Source organism: Gekko japonicus, unplaced genomic scaffold (assembly GCF_001447785.1).
Source record: "Gekko japonicus isolate JY-2015 unplaced genomic scaffold, Gekko_japonicus_V1.1 scaffold1933, whole genome shotgun sequence".
In the NCBI taxonomy this organism is placed as follows: Eukaryota; Metazoa; Chordata; class Lepidosauria; order Squamata; family Gekkonidae; genus Gekko; species Gekko japonicus.
Window position 1 is genome coordinate 30,633 of NW_015170340.1, and position 21,748 is coordinate 52,380.

Sequence of the window (21,748 nt, forward strand, 5' to 3'; positions counted from 1 at the left end):
TGGAAGCGCTCCAAGGACAAGGACCGCTGCTTCCTGCAGCCCAGCACTGGACTTGGAGGGGGAAGAAAGGACCCGCCCAGAGGAAAACAGCAGCTGTCTTGGACTGAGGGAGTGCCCTGTGCCATTTGGACACCTTGTCTGCCAAAATGAAGAGACCCTGATGCCTTTGTAAGACAGAACCTCTGTCCCTGATTGTGTTTGCCCAGGCCAATTTGAGAAAACACACAAAAGCAGTCCTGTAGAGTTGGAAACCAAAAAATAATTTATTAATTAATAAGGAAGAATACAGATTCAAAGGTTTTGGAACCTTGAATACCCAACAGATTCTTCAAGTGTTACAATGGGTGAAATAGCATTTTATACTTCACATTACATCAGAGAAATAAAACAGAATTATTGGTTCCATCAAACATTGTCAAATTTCATCACCCATTTCCCATTGGGTTAAGACTGGGGTGGGGGGGTTGTTCCCAGGCAGAGTTCTTCTTTTCCTAACAGAACAATACACTTTTCTTTCGGAAGCTATGAAGTTGCATGTTGTATCTATATAACTGATATGGTTACAGAGGGCTTACTGTTCTTCATTCTAGCTAGATTAACTCACATTAGAAACATGCGCAGTTGTAGCTGGCCAGAACAAGCAAGGTCATGGGTAGCATAACTGTGTATCAGCATTTCAGCCTTCTTCCCAGCACGCATTCAAACAACAGTCACAAATGAACCAAAGTTAATATCTGAATACATTCATGATGTCAGAATCATATGCATTATGGAAGTACTAAGCAAGCACACCTACCAAGTCAAACCTGTTAGGCAGTGGCAGAGTACAAAGTGGTTCATAAAATGCATACAACACCTTCTTTCCCATTGACTTGTGTCACTTGCTATGATGTATCTGTCCACGTTCCCCAGCCTTCTCAGGACTCCCTCCCACAGGTACGTTTTAAAATGAAACTCCCCACAGGAAGAGAAACCTTTCATACAAACAGGCATCTCAACACATTGAAAACAGCCTCCCTGCACGCACACAAGCAAGCCAAAGGAGGAAATCTTACATCACAAAAAGGGGATGCAAGGGGGAGGGTTAAACACCCCCTTCCATTGGCACTGCTCCCCCATTCCACATCTGCCCCCACAGCTGTGTTGAACAAAACTTGAAAGGGTGTGGGGCTGCTGACAAATGACTTCCAAACGTCTTATCTAGTCTTCCCTCCGGAAGCAAGAAAGAATGAGCTGGGGGGCATCTTCCTCTCCACAGCTGGCAGGGATTGGGGGTGGGAGAGTGAGAAAAAAGGGGGTGAAGGCAAGATTAAGGGGAGTTAGCAGTTAGATCTCTTTTTTAGTCCAGAACTGTTATTATTTAATATGTGAAATGGGATCTTGGCCTTTTGAAATCAGCTAGAACAGAAAGAGGGAATGCTGGGAAATGGAGGGAAAAACTTAATTTTATTTATCAGTTTTGCTGATTGGGACCCTGGAGAAGACCTCTGCAGAGCTATAAAAAGGAATCTTTTTAAATTCTATTTTTACAAACAGGAAAAAAGATTTTTTTGTTACAATATATTATTTCAATTATACATATAACACAGTTGATCTTCTTGCAGAAACATTGGTATAAACATAGACAAACATCTGTAAAACATAAGAACATAAGAGAAGTCAATGTTGGATCAGGCCAAAGGCCCATCCAGTCCAACACTGTCACACAGTCCACAGTGTTCCCTCTAAGCTGAGTTAGTGCAAGCTAGCTCACAGTTTTTTAGCCTCCGGCTCACACATTTTTGTCTTAGCTCAGGAAGGATGACTCCAGAGCAAACTAATTTATGCAGTAGCCAAATCACTTGCTCACAATTTTAATGCCAGCTCACAAAATAGAATTTGTGCTCACGAGACTCCACAGCTTAGAGGGAACAGTGCTGATGGACCTCTACTCCATATGTTTATCTAATTCCCTCTTGAAGATGTCCATGCTTGTAGCCACCACCACCTCCTGTGGCAGTGAATTCCATCTGTTAATCACTCTCTGGGTGAAGAAGTACTTCCTTTTATCCGTTCTAACCCGACTGCTCAGCAATTTCCTTGAGTGCCCACGAGTTCTTGTATTGTGAGAAAGGGAGAAAAGTACTTCTTTCTCTACCTGCAGTATCCCATGCATAATCTTGTAAACCTTGATCATGTCACCCCTCAGCCGCCGTTTCTCAAACCTAAAGAGCCCCAAGCGTTTTAACCTTTCTTCATAGGGAAAGTGTTCCAACCCTTTTATCATTCTAGTTGCCCTTTTCTGCACTTTTTCCAATGCTATAATATCCTTTTTAAGGTGTGGTGACCAGAACTGCACACAGTACTCCAAATGAGGTTGCACCATCGATTTGTACAGGGACACTATGATACTGGCTGATTTGTTTTCAATTCCCTTCCTAATAATCCCAAGCATAGCATTGGCTATGTAATATTACTGTCTTATTAATAGCTCCAGTGTGAAATGACTGTCTCAACAGAGTTGGAGGTGGCCTCCTAAACGCACCCAAAAGGAGGGCAGGAGGGTCTCTCCAGAGAAGGAGGCTCCAGAGAACTCGTAGAGAAGGGCTGCTCGGTCAGCATCGAAAAAGGCCACTCGCCCCCCAAGGTAGTTCAGGCACACCCGGATCCTCTTGAGCTCCCCACTCATGGTCAGGTGACCGTCTTCTATTGAAGCCCAGTAGCCACCCTCATATTTTCCCATCTCCCAGAACCCTTCTTTAGGATTAAAGGTGACATCTCCCTTCCTCCTCACAGATTTTCTGGCAATCCCCACAACCCATTCTTCCACACTTCCCACAAGGATTTCCCAGAAATGGCGACCTGCTGTGAATCCCTCAAGGCCCAGGACATAGGAATATTCAGCAAATCTCTCAGGATTGTCGGGCACAGCTTGAGCCTTTTCCCCTACTCGCACAGTTTTCTGATCCTCAGAGAGGATGAGTTCAGGATGGGCCGTGTCCAGATCCAGAATCACATTTGCTGTTGGGGGGTGGGGAGGAGACAGAAATGAAGCAGATTCAGCTGGGAGACAAACAGCAGAGTTCTTTGCCACCCCCACCTGACACTACTGCTAGTGTCCCAGGTATGTCCATTCCCTGTAGATCTCCCTGACCTGGTTGGTTGTTTAAAAATTTCTCCTACTGTGGCTTATTCTGTTTTCCTTTTCTTCTTTTTAATTTTAACCCTTGGCTGGACTTGCAGGTCCTCCTTCCTTCCCCTGCCCTATGGAGGGAAGAACAGGCTTCCCGGACTTTGAGGGACAGTGAGAACCCAGGTAAATAAAGCCTGTCCCCCCTTATCCTCTATCAAAAAAGCACCCTGAGAGAGAAGCATAGATCTCATCCACCATTATGAACAAAAGCCCTGATTAGAATTTCACCATCTGATTGGAATTCACAAAAAATATCCTTCTCCAAACCCTAAACCAACCTGTAGTTATTTGTTTTAATATATATATATCCCTCCTTTCCTGTCATTCCAGATGTCTCCCTTAAAGCAAAACCATAAACACCCCCTTAATAGTTTCTGTGCTTCACAGTGTAGGTAACTTGGGGGATGGAAAGAGAGTGGAACTTACATTCTCTTGAAACTTTGTGTGTGTGAACCAGATACCTGGGACTTCTAGAGAGAGTCAAAGGCTTCATGACCATGCTTCAACTGACAAATGGAAATACTTCTTTACTCATCAACTGGTGAGTAAAATGTGGAATCTCCTGCCAGAGGATGTAGTGAGGGCCACAGGCATAGTTGGCTTTAAAAGGGGGATTAGACAGATTCATGGAGGAGAGGTCTGTCAGTGGCTGCTAGCCCTGGGGACTAAAGGGAACCTCCACATTAAGATGTTTTGAGGGACAAAACAGGAATGTCCAGGGAATCTTATCCCTGGAGAAACACCAAGTAGAAGAACACAGATTGTGAAGGGAAGCCTTTTAGTTTATAAATAATTGATTTGTGCAGGAAATGTACCTTTTTGCAGGTGAAGTCCAGAATTCAGATTGTCTGAGGAAGGGAATGAAACAGAAAATAAACAATCAGTTAACAACATTTTTTCTCAGTTTTAGCTGAAGGGTGAAGTGGAAGCCACTTCAGGGATGTAAAGGTAAAGGTTCCCTTGCTCGAAAGCCAGTTGAATCTGACTCTAGGGTTGCGGTGCTCATCTCCGTTTCCAAGCCGAAGAGCCAGCGCTGTCCAAAGATGTTTCCGTGGTCATGTGGCCAGCATGACTAAACACCAAGGCGCACGGAACGCTGTTACCTTCCCACCGAAGTGGTTCCTATTTATCTACTTGCAATTTCTTGCTTTCGAACTGCTAGGTTGGCAGGAGCTGGAACTAGAGACGGGAGCTCACTCCGTCATGCGGCACCCGGGTCTCGAACTGCTGAACTACTGACCTTCCACAGCCTGCAGTTCAGCGTCTTAACCACTTGAGCCACGGCAGCTCCTTCAGGGATGTATCCTCCCCCAATTTTGACTGGTGTGAAAATACTCAAATTTGTTTACACTTACTAGGAATTTGCTCCCTGTTCCTAATTATGGCTGATGTTAGACTGAGAGACCACAAGGGAAAAATGGATCACATTTGGCAAACTGACACTCAACCACTAAAGGTAACAAAAAGGTTATCCAGAATTATTTGACTTACTTCCGACTCGCTTCACGGAGAGTATGCTGAGGACTGCAGCCCAATGACCCAACCCAGAGCAGCTTAGGATGTTTCCACACAGAGATTTTGTTCTGGTTTGGCATCCAACCTGGAGTGGGCTTTTGGGGAGACCCACATAATGTTGTCACCTTATCCTCCACTTTCTGGGGTTTCCACTGTTTTGGCTCTGCACTTTCCCAAATCCTGTTTGATATGATTTTTTTGAAATAATTGTTCAAAAGGTATTTTTTCATGCGGTATGGACTGAAAAGTGTGCATTTCTGAATGTCCCACCTTTTCCTTGTCTCCTCCTCCTCCCAGTGGCTGCTATTCCACCCCCCACACCTTTCTGTACTACTAGTAGTTCCTCTGAATTCCCAGCATTTATTCATTTTTAAAAGTGTCCAATTTTTCTTGTGGAGATACAAAAGAGAAGGTGAATTTCTTATGTCTCAGCCATGAAAAGGACTAGAGACTTTATTTTTTAAAAAAATCCTGGCAATGGATCATTATAATGTTATTGTGCTAGAGCTATTAGAATTTTTAAAGGGTCAGGCTGCATATTTCCCCTTATATCTATGTAAAGATTTTTAAAAATTCTTATATTTTTTAAAAATGACAATTCGAAATCATGGAAACAGATTTTTATACTGTTAATCTGTGTTAGTGATTAGTCAATTACCAATTAGGGGGGGAAACCCACCTTAAACAACTGTGGGGAGAAAGGCAAAACAGACTGGAGAGCAACAGGATAGAAGGGGACCCAACTTGGGTGTTCTTGTCTGGATTAGAGAACGGGAGGAGGCCATCACAGCATGTCTCATCCAGAATTTGGTCCAGAATGCTCAGCCCTCCCTTGGTTCAAATCAGCACAAGAACTTATCGATTTAGAACATTTCTCCAAGAAACTGCTCATGGGAGAATCATTTGCTGAGGTAAATTTTCCAGAACAGTTTCTAGCAAAGATAATTACTTGTTTCTCTCCTGACATTCTTCAAGACGTTCAAGGAAGCAAAGATGGAGTTCTTGGTGGACTTCCAGTCAGGTATTGGTTATCTTTCTTCAGAAACAGATTTTTTCCTCATGTAAGAATTCATGTACGGAAGCAAACTTTCTCTTGTTAGACATCGAGAAGGCCTTTATAGATAGGGGCTCTGGGGCAAGTGATGCTCTGTCTTCTTGGTGCTTGGGGGGGGGGTCATAAGAACATAAGAGACGCCAATGTTGGATCAGGCCAAAGGCCCATCCAGTCCAACACTCTGTGTCACACAGTGGCCAGAAATACCAGGGGCCATCAGGAGGTCCTCCAGTGGGGCCAGGACATTAGAAGCCCTCCCACTGTTGACCCCCCCCCCAAGCACCAAGAAGACAGAGCATCACTTGCCCCAGAGCCCCTAGCTATACCTTGTGGCTAATAGCCACTGATGGACCTCTGCTCCATATGCTTATCTAATTCCCTTTTGAAGCCGTCCATGCTTGTAGCACCCACCACTTCCTGTGGCAGTGAATTCCATGTGTTAATCACTCTTTGGGTGAAGAAGTACTTCCTTTTATCCGTTCTAACCCGACCGCTCTGCAGTTTCATGGAGTGCCCACGAGTTCTTGTATTGTGAGAAAGGGAGAAAAGTACCTCTTTCTTTACCTGCTCTTTCCCATGCATAATCTTATAAACCTCGATCATGTCACCCCTCAGTCGTCTTTTCTCCAAGCTAAAGAGCCCTAAGCGCTTTAACCTTTCCTCATAGGGAAAGTGTTCCAACCCTTTTATCATTCGAGTTGCCCTTTTCTGCACTTTTTCCAAAGCTATAATATCCTTTTTAAGGTGTGGTGCCCAGAACTGCACACAGTATTCCAAATGAGGTCTCACCATTGATTTATATAGGGGCATTATTATATTGGCTGATCTGTTTTCAATACCCTTCCTAATAATCCCCAGCATAGCATTGGCCTTCTTTATTGCAGTCACACACTGTCTCGACATTTTCAGTGAGTTATCCACTACAACTCCAAGATCTCTCTCTTGCTCAGTCTCTGCCAGTTCAGACCCCATCAATGTGTATTTATATTTAGGATTTTTGGCTCCAATGTGCATCACCTTGCACTTGGCCACATTGAACCCCATTTGCCATGTTGACGCCCACTCGCCCATCCTTGACAGATCCCCTTGGAGTGCCTCACAATCCTCACTGGTTTTCACCACCCTGAACAACTTTGTATCATCCGCAAATTTAGCCACTTCACTGCTTACTCCCATCTCCAAATCATTAATGAACAAGTTAAAAAGCAGTGGACCAAGTACTGATCCCTGCGGTACCCCACTGCTTACCACCCTCCACTGAGAAAATTGCCCACCTACACTCACTCTCTGTTTTCTATGAACTAGCCAGTTTTTGATCCATAAAAGGACTTGTCCTTCTATCCCATGATTTTTGAGCTTACTTAGGAGCCTTTGATGAGGAACTTTATCAAAAGCTTTCTGGAAGTCAAGGTAAATAATATCTATTGGATCCCCCTTGTCCACATGTTTGTTCACCCCCTCAAAGAACACTAACAGGTTAGTGAGACAAGATCTTCCCTTACAGAAACCGTGCTGAGTCTGCCTCAATAGGTTTTGTTCATCTATGTGCCTACTAATTCTTTCCTTAATAATGGTTTCCACCAATTTACCCGGTATCGACGTCAGACTGACTGGCCTGTAATTTCCCGGATCTCCTCTGGAACCCTTTTTAAAGATGGGAGTGACATTTGCTACCTTCCAATCCTCAGGAATGGAGGCAGATTTTAAGGAAAGATTACATATCTTTGTCAGGAGATCTACAAGTTCACATTTGAGTTCTTTCAGAACTCTCGGATGTATGCCATCTGGGCCTGGTGATTTTTCAGTTTTTAAGTTGTCTATCAGTTTTAGGACCTCCTCTCTCGTCACCTCAATCTGACTCAGGTCTTCCAACACCCCTCCTGAAATCAGTGGTTCTGGAGTGGGCAAGCACTTCTCATCTTCCACAGTGAAGACGGAGGCAAAAAATGCGTTTAGCTTCTCAGCCATTTCCCTATCATCCTTCAATACTCCTTTTACCCCTTGGTCGTCCAAGGGCCCCACTGCCTCCCTGGCTGGTTTCCTGTTTCTAATGTATTTGAAGAAAGTTTTATTGTTGGTTTTTACGTTTTTTGCTATATGCTCCTCATATTCCCTTTTTGCCTGCCTGACCTCAGACTTGCATTTTATTTGCCATAGCCTGTGTTCCGTTTTATCAGCCTCACTGTGACTAGCTTTCCACTGCTTAAAGGAATTCTTTTTACTTTTTACAGCTTCCAACAACAGTGGGAGGGCTTCTAACAGTGGGTCAACAGTGGGAGGGCTTCTAATGTCCTGGCCCCTTCTGGTGGACCTCCTGATGGCACTGGTATTTCTGGCCACTGTGTGACACAGTGTTGGACTGGATGGGCCTTTGGCCTGATCCAACATTGGCGTCTCTTATGTTCTTATGTTCTTATGTTCATCTCTCTTGAAATCTCATATCTATAGGAGCTACTATTACATATGGGCTTTGGTGAGAATTTCCTCAGCTTAATACAGCCCATCTAAGCCCAACCTTCAGCACATGTAAAAGTCAACAGTGTGACCTCTGATCTTATCTCACTTCACCGGGAACCCGGCAAGGAGGCCCCTTATCTCCCTGCTCTTCGCCATGGTCCTGGAACCTCTCATTGCAGACATAAGAAACAACTCTGAAATACAAGGAGTTCATATGCTGCCCCACATCTTCAAAATAAGCATGTTTGCCAACAACTTGCTTTTATACATCACAAAACCGAAATATTCCCTCCCTCATCTACAAGACACCCTTTCAGCATTTTGCAAGGTTTCTAGTTTGAAAATTAATCAATCTAAATCCTGCATTCTACCCATCAATTTATCTCCCAGTGCAACAGAACATCTTAAAAGATCCTATGATTTTCAATGGACAACCACCTACCTCTTATATCCTGGAATCCACATTCCTCCAGATCTCAGCAACTTGTTGAAACATAAACATCTCCTGAAGCTTCAAGAAATACAATTTGATCTAAGCAAATGGGACAAACTCACCCTCTTCTGGCTGGACAGCTTTCATTTAATCAAATCATTTGTCCTTCCTAAAATACTATTCCTCTTTCACACTATCCCCATTGCTATACCTCTAAAGATATTAAATCAATGGCAATCCACACTCAATAGGCCCCTATGGCAAAACAAGTGCCCCAGAATAAATTTTTAATACGTTGCAGCACCGTAACAAGAAAGGAGGACTCAGCTACCCAGACATTGTCACATACTACAAATAATCTCTACTGTCAAACGTGGTCCAAATGCTGAGGACAACAGACCAACCCTACTGGATGAAGTCACTACAACCACTGCTCTCCCAGGTGTCCATATATGACGTGATATGGAATCCTCAGAGATCTTGTTCAGCCTCAGTCAAACAAAATATGTCCTCTCTGCAATGCTCCAGATCTGGGACTCCAATAGGGCCAAACTGATCCCGAAGACTTCACAATTCTCCTCATTCCTCCACCAAGATTGGTTCCCTGCAGGTAAAGACTCTCATATACTATTTATTTATTTATTCTTCACAGGACTTTTTTTGTAGAAAAAGCCCAGCAGGAACTCATTAGCATATTAGACCACACCCCCGACAGCACAGCTCATTCGCCTATTAGGCCACACCCCCATGTTACCAGAAGTGTGGTCATCCAGCCACACCCACCTTTTGCTTCTTATTCTCTTTACCTTGTTGTCAAAACCCAGGGCTTTTTGCATGTTAGGCCACACACCCCTAATTGTAGCCAATCCGAATGAGTTTCTGCTGTTGGGTGTGGCCTATTATGCTAATGAGTTCCTGCTGGGCGTGGCCAACTTGGGAGCCAGCCGGAACTCCGTTCCTACCCAAAAATAGCCCTGATTCTTCATTTTTTTTACCCCGCCCTCCCGGCCGAAGCTGGCTCAAATCTGGCACCAAGCTAATGCTTGATTTACATTTCCTCCAAAACTGGAATTCTTTCGAAATCGGAATTGGAACGCAAAATTCAGCATAACTTCCCCTGGTACCTTTACCTCCAGCGTTGGCACATGATGGATCATCTCCAGCTTCCATCTATCCTACATACTCCCATGTCTGATTTTGAGATACTATTGAATAACACGGATTCAGGATGCAAAGGTCTCATTGCAAAGCTATATAATTCTTCAATTAGATGGCAAAAGCTCTCTGAGCTATCAGTCTCCTTGGCAACAAGACTGCAACATCACCCTGACTCAAGATCAATGGACTATGGTATGGACCTCCTCTGTTCACTTCTTCAGTAATCTCCACTAGACTACAAGATAATAAAATTCTAACAAGGTGGTACCTCACCCACTAATAACATCATCACACTCACCACTCTGTTGGGAAAACTGTGGAGAAATAGGCACTTTCACTCATTGCTGGTGGCAATGCAAGTTTATAAAAGCTTCTTGATGGAAGTTGTTTCACAAATCACCATCATAACAGGCTATAGGATCCCACTATCGCTGGAGATTCTGTTCCTTAACTACTGGCAAGATTACTCTCTTCCTAATATCAGATGTGAACTAATCATTAGCCTACTAGGAGCAGCTAAAACCACAATAGCTTTGCGATGGAAATCCACATCCACCCCTACATTGTCTCTTTGGTACAAAAAGGTTTGGGACCATTTCATAATGAAAAAAATAACTGATGGTCTTCACCAAACGGAAATTTATCCCAAGGCAACAGGATTTGTGGAGAAATGGTTTCCATTCCTAGACCACACATCCAAAAATGACATTCAACCTATGGATCCAACCTATTTAAAGCTGATTCAATTTTGATCCACTCCGCTTCAGCTCCACATGTCACTTCAGTGATACTTCTGCTGGGTATGCTGTTCAACTGTGTATCAACTGTGCATCTTCTAATAACACTACTATTACTTCTCATTTATCTATTACATACTTTGCCTCCTCTTTCTGTTCCTCAACTACACATAATTTACCCCCTGATTACTGTTAAGGCTTACTATAATGTTTGTAACTGGTTTCTGATTCCATGCTTGTAATTACTTTATAAAATACCAATAAATATATATTGGGGGGGGGAGAGAAACAGAATTTATCACAGTAGCATCCTATGCAGAATGACACCCTTATAAAGCCCACTGAGTTATTTTTATATTTATATATATATTTATTGAGTTTTACGAATGATAAACACACACCACATTAACACAAAAACCAAACAAACGTATACATAGACTACCGCTATTTTCTACTTACAGCAACACTACTTATTTCTTGAAAATAGAATTAAATCATTTCCCAACTAAACATGTATTCCTACAACACTTTTTAAGGTTTAGCTACACACTTATTTTTTAATTAATCTTATCATTTCACAAGAGACATTATTGTTTTTAGGTAAAGTTCTTACAACTATTCATACAATAACTATACATATTTATCCCTATTCATTACTCTTCATTGTCACAATCTATAAGTTTCCTGCATCTTTATTTTCCAATTCATTTTCCAATATTTCCTTATAGCCAAGATTTTATACTCACTTTCCCCAAAATAAATTACATCTACCAAAATAAACATTTCCAACCCCTTCTTAATTTTCATTATACTTCCATAAAAACTATATCATTCTTTAATACAATATGGATAAATGAAAACTTATAAATAACCTAGAACCCATCATAAATAAAAATCAATTTCTATATCTCATAAGACAAAAGCCAAGAAGCAATTTTTTATTAATTATAAATCAACAATAACATTTCACCCTTCATATAACTTGATTCTTTCCCTTAAAGACTCACATTAAAGCAGAAACCATGATTTCATTTTTCCAGTTAAACGAGTCAGCAAAAATAGTATTCCATCTTTTATATATCTTAGCTTTTTTCCTGTGAATTTGTAACCTATTTTTAGCCTCAATGAGTCCACATATCTTCTCTCTTTGTATGTGCACAACTTTACTTCTAAACTCCCTTCTCTATGTTTCAGCTTCTCTGTGTCCCATATTTTATCTTCAGCCTTGGGTTTCCAAGCGTATCGTTTTGGTCTCTTTCCCCCCCATTTTCTTCCTTCTCTACAGAAACTTCGTTGCAGTCTCTTTTTCTTTAGCTCTGTCTTTACATAGGATTTTCTCATTGTTTTCTTCTCCACATCTATCATTGGTGCAGGCTGGATATCAACAAGTGACTCCTTGAACTGGCAAGCCTGTTGTTCCCTATCACTCTGTGTATCCTGTACCAATTCCTCATCATTTTCCATAGCTGATTGCACACTGCGATTTTTCAATTATATTGGCACAAGCTGCCTCAGCACCTTTTCATATTCCCTCTCTCAGCAACTTCAAAATTGTTCCACAGTTAAATCTCCCACTTGCATATTATCGTCAATCTCCTCTTCCTCTATTCCCTCTTCAGGCGCCATTTTAGTTACGCAGTTAATTTCAATTTAAATAACTCAGTTTTTAATAACCATCTAAGGTATCATGTATGGTTGTAAGTACTTTCCTACAAATTTCCTTTTTTTAAATCCTCAACAAAAAGAACAGCAACGTCCATACGAATATTTCCTCCATTCCTTCTCTGGCCGCTAATCGATTCCATTTTTGGGCACAAAAATTCGGGGTAAATTTATAAAGGGTCGTCTCTTCTGTTAGGTTTGAAAACAAGCGTACTCACAAACTCACAATATTGTATAGGTTCAAAAAGGGTTATTCTTCGTCTGCGTTGCTGTAAATATTGTACTCCAAACATCGTTTAAAACAGAAGGCTGCGGCTAGTTGCAGACATGGAATCCATGCTGCACTCCTCCCGACGCTCCTGCTTCAGGGCAGTAACGATTCCCCCGCATTGCCAAGTGCAGGAGGGGTTGAAACAAAGCCCCCTGCACTGGACCTCTCTCTGGGAGGTCCAGTGGAGCCCAACCCTCATTGGGGGGCTCCAAAAGAGACAAAGGGGGATCGGGCGGCTCGGAGGAACCCGAAAGCCACCCGTCGCCACACCATACTGGAACCGGAACCCAAAGCCCACTGATTTCAATGGACCCAGAAGGTGTCCCTCTGCAGAAGAGAGCACTGTCAGCCCCCTTGAGACCATCCTGTCCGCTCAGCTAGGACACATTCAACCAAATGAAACACTCAATCCAAGGGGCCACTTCTGAGAGGTCCATTCTGGCCACAGACACAGAAGAGGGGCACGTTCCTGAAAGGGATCAGGAGGGCGTCTCCATTAAGTGAGGATGCCCTGAAGGGTCCACTTCCTCCCCTCTCTTTCCATTTGGGGGGGCCTGTTCTGCCCTGACATTTGCCCTAACAATGCATGGGCATGATCAAATGATCTAAATGCAGAACCATTGTCATAAAATCCAGATAATGCAATCGTGTGCTAAAGCCACAGGGGGAATTTTGATCAGAAAAACATTCCATGGTGAACTAAAATGGCCTTTGGAATTGGCATACAAATTCCCTGTCCATCTGGCCCTGCTAGTGAGTGACCTGGAAGGTTCCACACTCATATCTGGCCTCACCTCATGACCTCTCTGAAGCTGTTCTTTATTACCTTCCAGCTGCTTCATGACACCTTCCAGCAAGTGATTGATGTCACAGAAGTCCCAGATCCTCCACTTCAACGCAAGAGGAAAAGTCACTGGATTCTCAAACCTCTCCTTCTCTTTGTACCTGGAGACAAACCATGTTAAGCCACCACCTATCCCATCCAGAATTCTCACCAGCAGAGCAAAGAAATGAAGGCAGGAATACGCAGGGGGCCTAGAGACACCGATCAATACTGATTGCAGAGAAACAGGGGGGGAGGCCCTTTGGAGAGAGAAAAGAGTCTACCCCCTTGCAGTTACTCTTGAGATCTCAAAACCAAGCATCTTAAGGCCAAATCAGACATCAACAGGAACAGGGATTTTTTTTTGTCTAACATCAACAACCCTTCTACCCTCCTTCACCTCTGCCCAGGGAAAGAAGGAAGTTACTGTGGTGCAGTGGTTAGAGAGCTGGGCCAGGACTGGGCCCAGGTTCATTTCCCCACTCAGCCCTGCAGCACGACACATGACAATCACTGCCCACAAAAGCACCCTTTCTTCCGCTCCTTTCAATCTCCTGCAACTGGTGGGAGGCATGGAAACTTCAAGCCCAATAATGTCACATCATGCTCCGTCCTCCTCTAAAAATGCCTGGGGAAATGTACAGCAGAGAGGCAATGTTTCCAATCAGCAGCCGTGAAATCCTCTAGTTTAGTCTGAGCAACACCTCTAAGAGCTTGTGCTGTGGTGGCAGGAATGATGGCACAGGCCCCAACTTCTGCTTCCTCATGAGTAGCCTCTCTCACAGACGGTGCACCCCAGATTGGGGAGAGCCGTCATCACAGAGCTAGATGCTCAAGGGGCCCTCTAGGCAGCCCAGATGCCAACCAAGACGCCAGTTGAGCCCCGTCACATTTACCCCCTGCCATTTTGTGGAACTGAAAGAGCTGAGGTGACTAAACTCAACTGGTGCATTCCCAAGGCTGAAGGAGCTTGTTTGACAAATGAAACCACCCCTGCTTCAGCGCCAGAATTCTGCCAGAACCTTCTAGAGATGCACAGCCAGGTCTTCACCCTGACACCACCACCACCCCGCTGTTTGGGGGCACGATTTCCTGTCCAAGGGGACTGTGTTCATCCGCAGTTTGCCATTTACAAACGGATGGAGATCTTTGGTCATAGTCATGTCTGCTGTGGTACTGAGTCTGAAGGGCCACTTTCTCCACATGCTACCAAGATCCATCCCAGCATCAGGAGAGAAATGAGAGAGAGGGATCCACTTACCTCTGCAAGGTGCTTCGGATATCCTAAAAAAGGGAAAAGTCAATAACTGCCATGGGCCAAAATGGGAAGACCCCTCTCTACCTCAGATCCTGGAGAACAGTGCATTGTGTGTCCAACTCAAGGATGGGGGCTGGTTCTTTATCATAAAGCAAGAGAACTTCTTCATGAGGGAATAACATCAGCAGGCAAAGTGAAGCCATTTCAGAGGACAGGTGGGTGATCTGCTGCAGAAGATCTTGCATACAGCCTTCATTTCTGGTTGTTGTGAAGAGCTACCCACAAATCTCATTACTTGCATCTGTTGCTCAAACATTACACACACAAACATATACACACTTCAAAGATTCCTCCATCGACCATCTTCTCCTGTAGCATCCTGATCACTTAACCAATGGCTATCTCTTCTTCTCAACTAGAGTCATCCCAGAGCTTCCAATCTCCTCTTCTTCTCCTGAGTTGCAGTTTGGCCACCCCTGCAGTCTCAACCAACGGCCATCCCTTCTTCTCCACTAATGCCACCCCAGAGCTTCCTCTGGACCTTTGGTCAGTCACAAACTGCTTAAAATGGTGCCACTTTCCCTCTGAACAAGGGATGTAGCAGCAAAGAGTACTTCAATGCCTTCCTGGAACAGAGGCATCAGAGAACTCCACCCTCCCCACACCACCAACATTATGAGTCACGGCCGCTTGATTCTCAGCCTGAGCAAAGGAGGGCTCTAGAGAACAGGAGACGCTGAGAAAGGGCCTGGAGCCAGCCTTTTCCCCAAGGGGTACCTGGTCTGTTCCTGCCATACTCTCACCTGCAGGAGATCACTGGCTGGCTGCTGACACTTCTCCTCCATCTCCTGGATGAGGCTTTCCAGAGAGGAGAGTTCCTCAGAGAGTCTGACCAGGTGCTGGTCCCTGTTCCTTGCCACCTCCTTCTCCACCTCTTCCATCTGGGCCAGCAAACGTTTCTCTTGTTCCTCCAGAAATGTGTGCAGTTGCCTGAACTTGGCTAATGTCTTTTGCTTCTCTCCTGTGGTTTGCTTCTGAGAGGGGAAGAGAAGAAAAGCAGACCAACGTCAGGGACACAGCCGGTCTCTGTAGTGGGAAGAGGCACCTTAGGAGACCCCCTATCGGAAGGGCACTTCGGCCTTTCACAGAGATCACAGTGAACACAGGAAAGAGAAAGTTCCCCAAGGACCCATCCTTAAGGCCCAGGATACACATGGATTTCACTCAAATGCCTGGAGGGGCCATCTCAGCCACAGAGGATTAAATCTGTAGCAGAAGACCCAGAGAATAGAAGGGGCTTCTTCAGTCTGTTTGTTTCCCCACTAAAACACCCTCCACGTGATGACCCCCAAACTTCCCAAAAGGGGATGAGATACAACAGTTGAGTAGAAAGACCGCCGGGAAGAAAAGAGCTAAGAAGCCCATTCTCCTCACTTTGTCTCCCAGTCTAAACTGCAGCTCCCCTGGCCGCATTTTGGGCAAGAAAAACTTTAGGAGAAAAAAAATCAGCATGTTACTGAGTATCCCAACTTGGGATGGGCACAGACCAAAAGAATGGAGGTTCGTATAGGTTCGTGGTTTTCATAGACCACGGATTTTCACAAACCATCTTTTCAGAGACTTCTCCTGGCTTGCAGTGTTGGTGCATGCACACAAATGGGGCCTGGACACAGATGTTCATCTGTTGAGGATTCACCCCACAGCAGAGAGCGCCTTGGGGAGTTAACTGATTCTGCTACAAACAAAAACAGCTGAGAACAACAACAACAACAACAACAACAAAAGGGTCTAGACCTGGATGAACAAGCAGGGGCAGACTGCCCACCAGGTGGCCCATGGTGATCGCCTAGTCCCAGGAGCACCAAGAGTGTGCAGTTCCGTGGCACCCCCAGCCCAGGTATAACTGTGCTTGTAACTGCAATGTTAAGTTTACCATTGAGGGCCGGATCTGCTGAATACTGACCATCTGTGAAGGAATGTCCAAATTGGAAGGGGTGAGGGTGTCGCGTGGGTTGATTTTTCCACTATTTGGATTTTGTTTCCCCCCCAATACTAGTTCCAGAATCTCCTCACTTCCCAGCCACGGTGACACTTACAAGCAGGTCTTGGCTTTCCTTCTCCACATCTTCTCTATATGCCACAATGCTTTCTCTCTTTCTCTTCAGACTCTCCAGACAGCTGCAGAACTGATCCTGGGGGGATGGGGGGGGGCAAAATTGAGATTTTTTTTTTTCCATTTTAGAAGTTTACTATAAAACATACAAGAAGCAAAACTGCCATTAAAGGCCAAACTAGATCTAACTGCCCCATGTCTGTAACAGGATCTTTAAAAATATTTCCCAAATGCTAAACACAGCGAGCTTTCTCATGAGACTGGCCCCCCAGTTCAATGCAAACATATTCCCAATGGCCACACTGACTCCTCAGGGGAGATTGACTCCATGCTTTGCCCACCGTTCCACCCCTGCCACAGGAGGGAGGTTTTGCATTGAAAAATAATTATACATAGTCAGTACATCACTATGTTGTGTTAACAATACAGAAATATTCCCAGTAGTGAGGATTTTTTAAAAAACAGCAAAAAGCTCACTGGGGGGCAGGGGAGGATGCCAGGTGGGAGAGTAAACGGCACTGGATTGGGGTATATGTGGATATGCATACTTTCTGGTCCACCCTTTCCCAAACCTTCTTTGATGATCTTCCAAGTAAGAGCACGTCAAAGAAGGGAAAGTTCTGTGTGGAAGCAACCACAGCAGTGGGAAGGAGGGAATTTCTTCCTTCCACAGTGCAGCGGAAGGGCCACGGCTATGATGGAGCATCCGCTTGGCAAACAGAAGGTCCCGAGTTCAAGGCCTAGCATTTCCACTTGAAATGAAGAGGTAGCCGTTGATGTGAAAGACCTCCGCCTGAGTCCCTGGAGAGCCGCTGCCAGTCAGAGTGAACCCAGACACACCAAGGGTCTGACTCAGAATAAGGAAAGTTCAAGCGTAGCTCTCCCACCCCCAACTCCCAATGCTATTCTTCTGATTTAAACAGCTACCTCACAGCTGCTGCGTGCGAGGGGCCCCCACATAAAGACAGGTACCAAACCTGCGCATATTCTCCCCCAGCCCTGAGGCAAACAACAGCCCAAGGACAGCAACTGAAATTGGGAAAACAGTATGTGGGGTGTGGATGTTAAAACTGGGAGACAGTTAGCTGCTCCCTCCTAGCTCGGCCCTGCCATTGGCTGGTCAGATGTTCAGACAGCCAGAGAGCAAGTGAATTTCAGCAAGGGGGAAGGAAGCAATGCCCTAGTGAACTACCTAACCAGGAGCAAAGAGACCAAGAAGGGGAGGATCCTTGGCTCTTCCTCACCATCCTCCATGTTGTTGATTTCCTACCTCTTTTTTTCTCTTCCTGCCCCTTTCCACCTTTTTGTGGGGCAGTGATAAAACTTGGAATCTGAAATTTTAACACCATCTGAGAATGTTTTTATCTGTGAATTATTTAAATTGTTTTATTATTTATGAACGCTTTTATCATTATGTTGTTCATCGCCCCCGAGCTGTGTGTATTCAGGGTTAGGGCGGTCTATAAATTAAAATTGAAACTATAAAAAATTACCTTGTACTCTTCGGAGGCCTCCGCAAGAGGAAGGGTTTCGTGAGCTCTGTGGTCCTTGGATCGGTCGCAGACCACACAGATGAGGGCTTCGTCGTCTTTGCAGAAGAGCTTCAGCGGCTCCTGGTGCTTCCAGCAAACTCCCCCTTTTCTGGCTGCCACGACTGCCTGATGCCCAAAAGGAAGAAATAAGATTCATTTTCCCTCAGAACTGTACCTCGCCTTGTAATAACTGGATAAAATTAGTGCCTTGTTATACATATACATATATATATATATACACACATGTACATCTCTCTCTCTGGATCAAAGAGAGCCAGTTTGGTGTAGTGGTTAAGTGCGCAGACTCTAATCTGGGAGAACCGGGTTTGATTCCTCACTCCTCCACTTGCACCTGCTGATGTGACCTTGGGTCAGTCACAAGCTCTGGCACAGCTGTCCTTGAAAAAGAGCAGTTTCTGTCAGAGTTCTCTCAGCCCCACCCACCTCACAGGGTGTCTGTTGTGGGGAGGGGAAGGGAAAGGAGTTTGTAAGCCGCTCTGAGACTCCAAGTGAAGGGCGGGGTATAAATCCAATCTCTTCTTCTTCTTCTTCTTCTTCTTGGATGTAACCAAGTGTACCGCTATGAGTTTGTCCTCTGTTGGAGTTGAGGGGGGGGGAGTTATTTGGTCTTTGTGAGGGAGCTGTTAGAGGAGTACTGAAGAAAAAAGGGAGTTCTGAGCAGGGCCGCATTATGACTTTTGTGGGCCCTAGACTTTGTGGGCCCCGCCCCCTTCCTTGCCAGACCCCCTGGTTTGGCAGGGGTTTCCCAATTTGGAGGGGCTCTTTCCTGCCTACCAGCCAGCTGGGGACTTTGAGTGACCTGGCAACCCTACCCTTCCTCCATAAAAAATATTTAAAATTAAATTTTACAACTGAATTGGTATAAAGATGGACATAATCCACCCTGAATTATGTTTATACCAATGCAGTCGAAGTATGTATTAGGGTTGATGAGGCGAAGCATCACACAATAATGGCGGAGACTTAGAATCAGAGCTCCTGATCCCGACTTCTAAACCAGCCAACTCTGAGCACAGACCCAGCCACTGACAGAAGAAAGAGATGGGGAAACTGGAGGAGGGAAAATTAAGACCTCCATGGCAGCCCCCCCCCCCCTTTGGTAAAGGCCTTCAACTAGTTTTCCATTCACTCCACTGACAGGAATATTGTGACTCCAGGTTGTCAGAACATACTTAATGGTGAATGTTGTGTGTTAACCACCACCACTATTGTAGAAGCCTAATCGGCAGAAAGAGAACCTGTCAGTGGAGGGAATGGAAAACTAGTTGAAGGAGAATTGTTGAAACTTTATTTCAGTGAGCAGGGCTTTTTTTGTAGAAAAAGCCCAGCAGGAACCCATTAACATAATAGGCCACACCCAACAGCAGAAACTCATTAGCATATTAAACCACACCCCTGACCGCACAGCTCATTAGCATATTAGGCCACACCCACATGTTACCAGAAGTGTGGTCATCCAGCTACACCCACCTTTTGCTTCTTATTCTGTTTGTTGTCAAAACCTTGGGCTTTTTTTGTAGCAGGAACTTCTTTGCATGTTAGGCCACACACCCCTAATGTAGTCAATCCTAATGAGTTTATGCTGTTAGGTGTGGCCTGTTATGCTAATGAGTTCCTGCAGGGTGTGGCCAACTCAGGAGCCAGCCGGAACTCTGTTCCTGTGTGTTCCTGCCCAAAAATAGCCCTGTCAGTGAGTATGTATGTGCTGATAACTGGGGATGTAGTAAATATGTTGTAATATAGTGGATGTTACATAGAAGTATATTTTCAGTTTCACAGTTAAAGAGTACCAGCTATCTGAAGAAGCAAAACGTAAACGCAGCAGTGAAGCCAGCCATGTATAGCTGCTGCTCATACAAGACGTAGAACCTTTGCTCTCCTGAAGTTTTTTTATACAAAGGATTTGTGGACTTCATTTGAGTTTTCCCTTTGTATCAAGTACTTTTTGATCCTAGCTCTTTAAGAATATATAAGGGTTTGCTAACTTTAACAAAGATTTAAAACTGTTTGAATTGTTCTGTACAATATAATCTTTCTGCTTTTGTTCGTAATTCATTCACGGTATCTTTATATTGATACAATCTCCAGGTGAGGGCTGGAGATCATGCCAAATTACAACTGCTGTCCAGATAGCAGAGATCAGCTCCCCTGGAGAAAATGGTGGGCTCTGTGTCATTATACCCTGCTGAGGTGGCCCACCCATGACAGCTAGTAGCAGTTAGTGCTTCAGAGTAGGTTCTGCTAGACCCAGGTTCTTCTTGTGGAAGATGATTGGGTGATTTCAGACCACTCACAGACATTCAGCCTAACCTACGTCACAGAGTTGTTGTGCAAATCGAAAGGGGGAGAGGAGAATGATGTGAGCTGCTCTGGTCCCCACTGTGGAGAAAGACTTGTACTTTTCCTAGGTAGAGGCTGCAGGGAGGGGGGAGGAGATGGAAACCTGAAGTCAGAGGGGCAGATAATGGTACATTGATGGTTGGCTGGGAAGGAGAGAGGGTTGCCACCTCCAGGCTGGGAAACCCCTGGAGATTTGAGGGGTGGAGCCTGGAGAGGGGGGTTTGAGGAGGGGTGAGTCCTCAGAGAGGTACAATGTGGTAGACTCTACCCTCCAAACCAGCCACAGGCAAGGATGAGACATCATGAAGAGTTGATGTGGGATATGATAGATGCTTTTTGGAGGGGGAGCAGGATCTGAAGCTGCCTGAACCAGTTTAGAAGGGGAGGGCTGGAGATCACTCAGAATTACAACTGCTCTTCTGATGGCAGAGATCAGTTCCCCTGGAGAAAACAGTGGACTCTGTGTCATTATACCCTGCTGAGGTCACCACAGCAAATTGATGCGGAGTGCCCAAGGCACCCAACCAGAACCTCTTTCTAGAGCTCGTTGTATTTATTTCCACAATGGGCCTTATTCCTAGTTATATATATTGTTAAAACTTGGATTAATCATTATTAGAAGAAAACCATCAAATATTCCACAGTCCTCTAATATTGTTGGTTAAATGTTAAGAATTTGATACCCTATACAAATGTATAACTCTTCTGTTATACTGTTATGTTACTTTCTATTTAATAGGAAAACACATTAAAAAAAGTTTTTTTTTTTAAAAAAGCATGTATTAGGGTTGCCAGACACGCCAGGCTTGGCTAGACCCCACTGCCCTCCTGTCGATCAGCTGGCCAGTGGTAGGGCTGCCAAATGCAGCCGGGGGGCGGGGAATCCCCCGTTTCGGAGCCCCGATTCCCGGCGCGCTGGAATCGGGGCCCGGGGGAAACCCCACCCCCGCGTGCGCGTCACCCGGAAGTGACGTCGCACGCTGGGGGCGGAGCCACGCCATTTGAGGGGAAAACAAAGAGTTTTCCCCTCAAACGGCGTGGCCCCGCCCAGCGTGTGACGTCACTTCCGGTGACGTCCTGGCGGCGCGCGCGCATGAAGCGCGCGCATCCCCCAGCAGCTCCAGGAACGGCCGGACGATCCCCCGCCGGTAAGAACTTCGGATTTGGCAACCCTAGCCAGTGGGGGGGGGGGGCTTACCCCC

At 45.0% G+C, this 21,748-nt stretch overlaps 1 protein-coding gene across 1 annotated transcript in view; it reads right to left on the bottom strand.

Moving 5' to 3' along the window:
* Nucleotides 1-2,491: 2,491 nt before the first annotated feature.
* The window catches only part of LOC107116271 (tripartite motif-containing protein 7-like), a 23,892-nt gene continuing 4,635 nt past the window's right edge, over nucleotides 2,492-21,748 (bottom strand). Inside the window, exons 3-9 of the mRNA XM_015418169.1 lie at nucleotides 18,147-18,311; nucleotides 16,637-16,732; nucleotides 15,344-15,574; nucleotides 14,544-14,566; nucleotides 13,286-13,404; nucleotides 3,988-4,020; nucleotides 2,492-3,000 (exon numbers count right to left, since the gene is read on the bottom strand). Coding sequence (XP_015273655.1) covers nucleotides 2,492-3,000; nucleotides 3,988-4,020; nucleotides 13,286-13,404; nucleotides 14,544-14,566; nucleotides 15,344-15,574; nucleotides 16,637-16,732; nucleotides 18,147-18,311 — 1,176 coding nt within the window. The remainder of the gene's footprint in view (nucleotides 3,001-3,987; nucleotides 4,021-13,285; nucleotides 13,405-14,543; nucleotides 14,567-15,343; nucleotides 15,575-16,636; nucleotides 16,733-18,146; nucleotides 18,312-21,748) is intronic.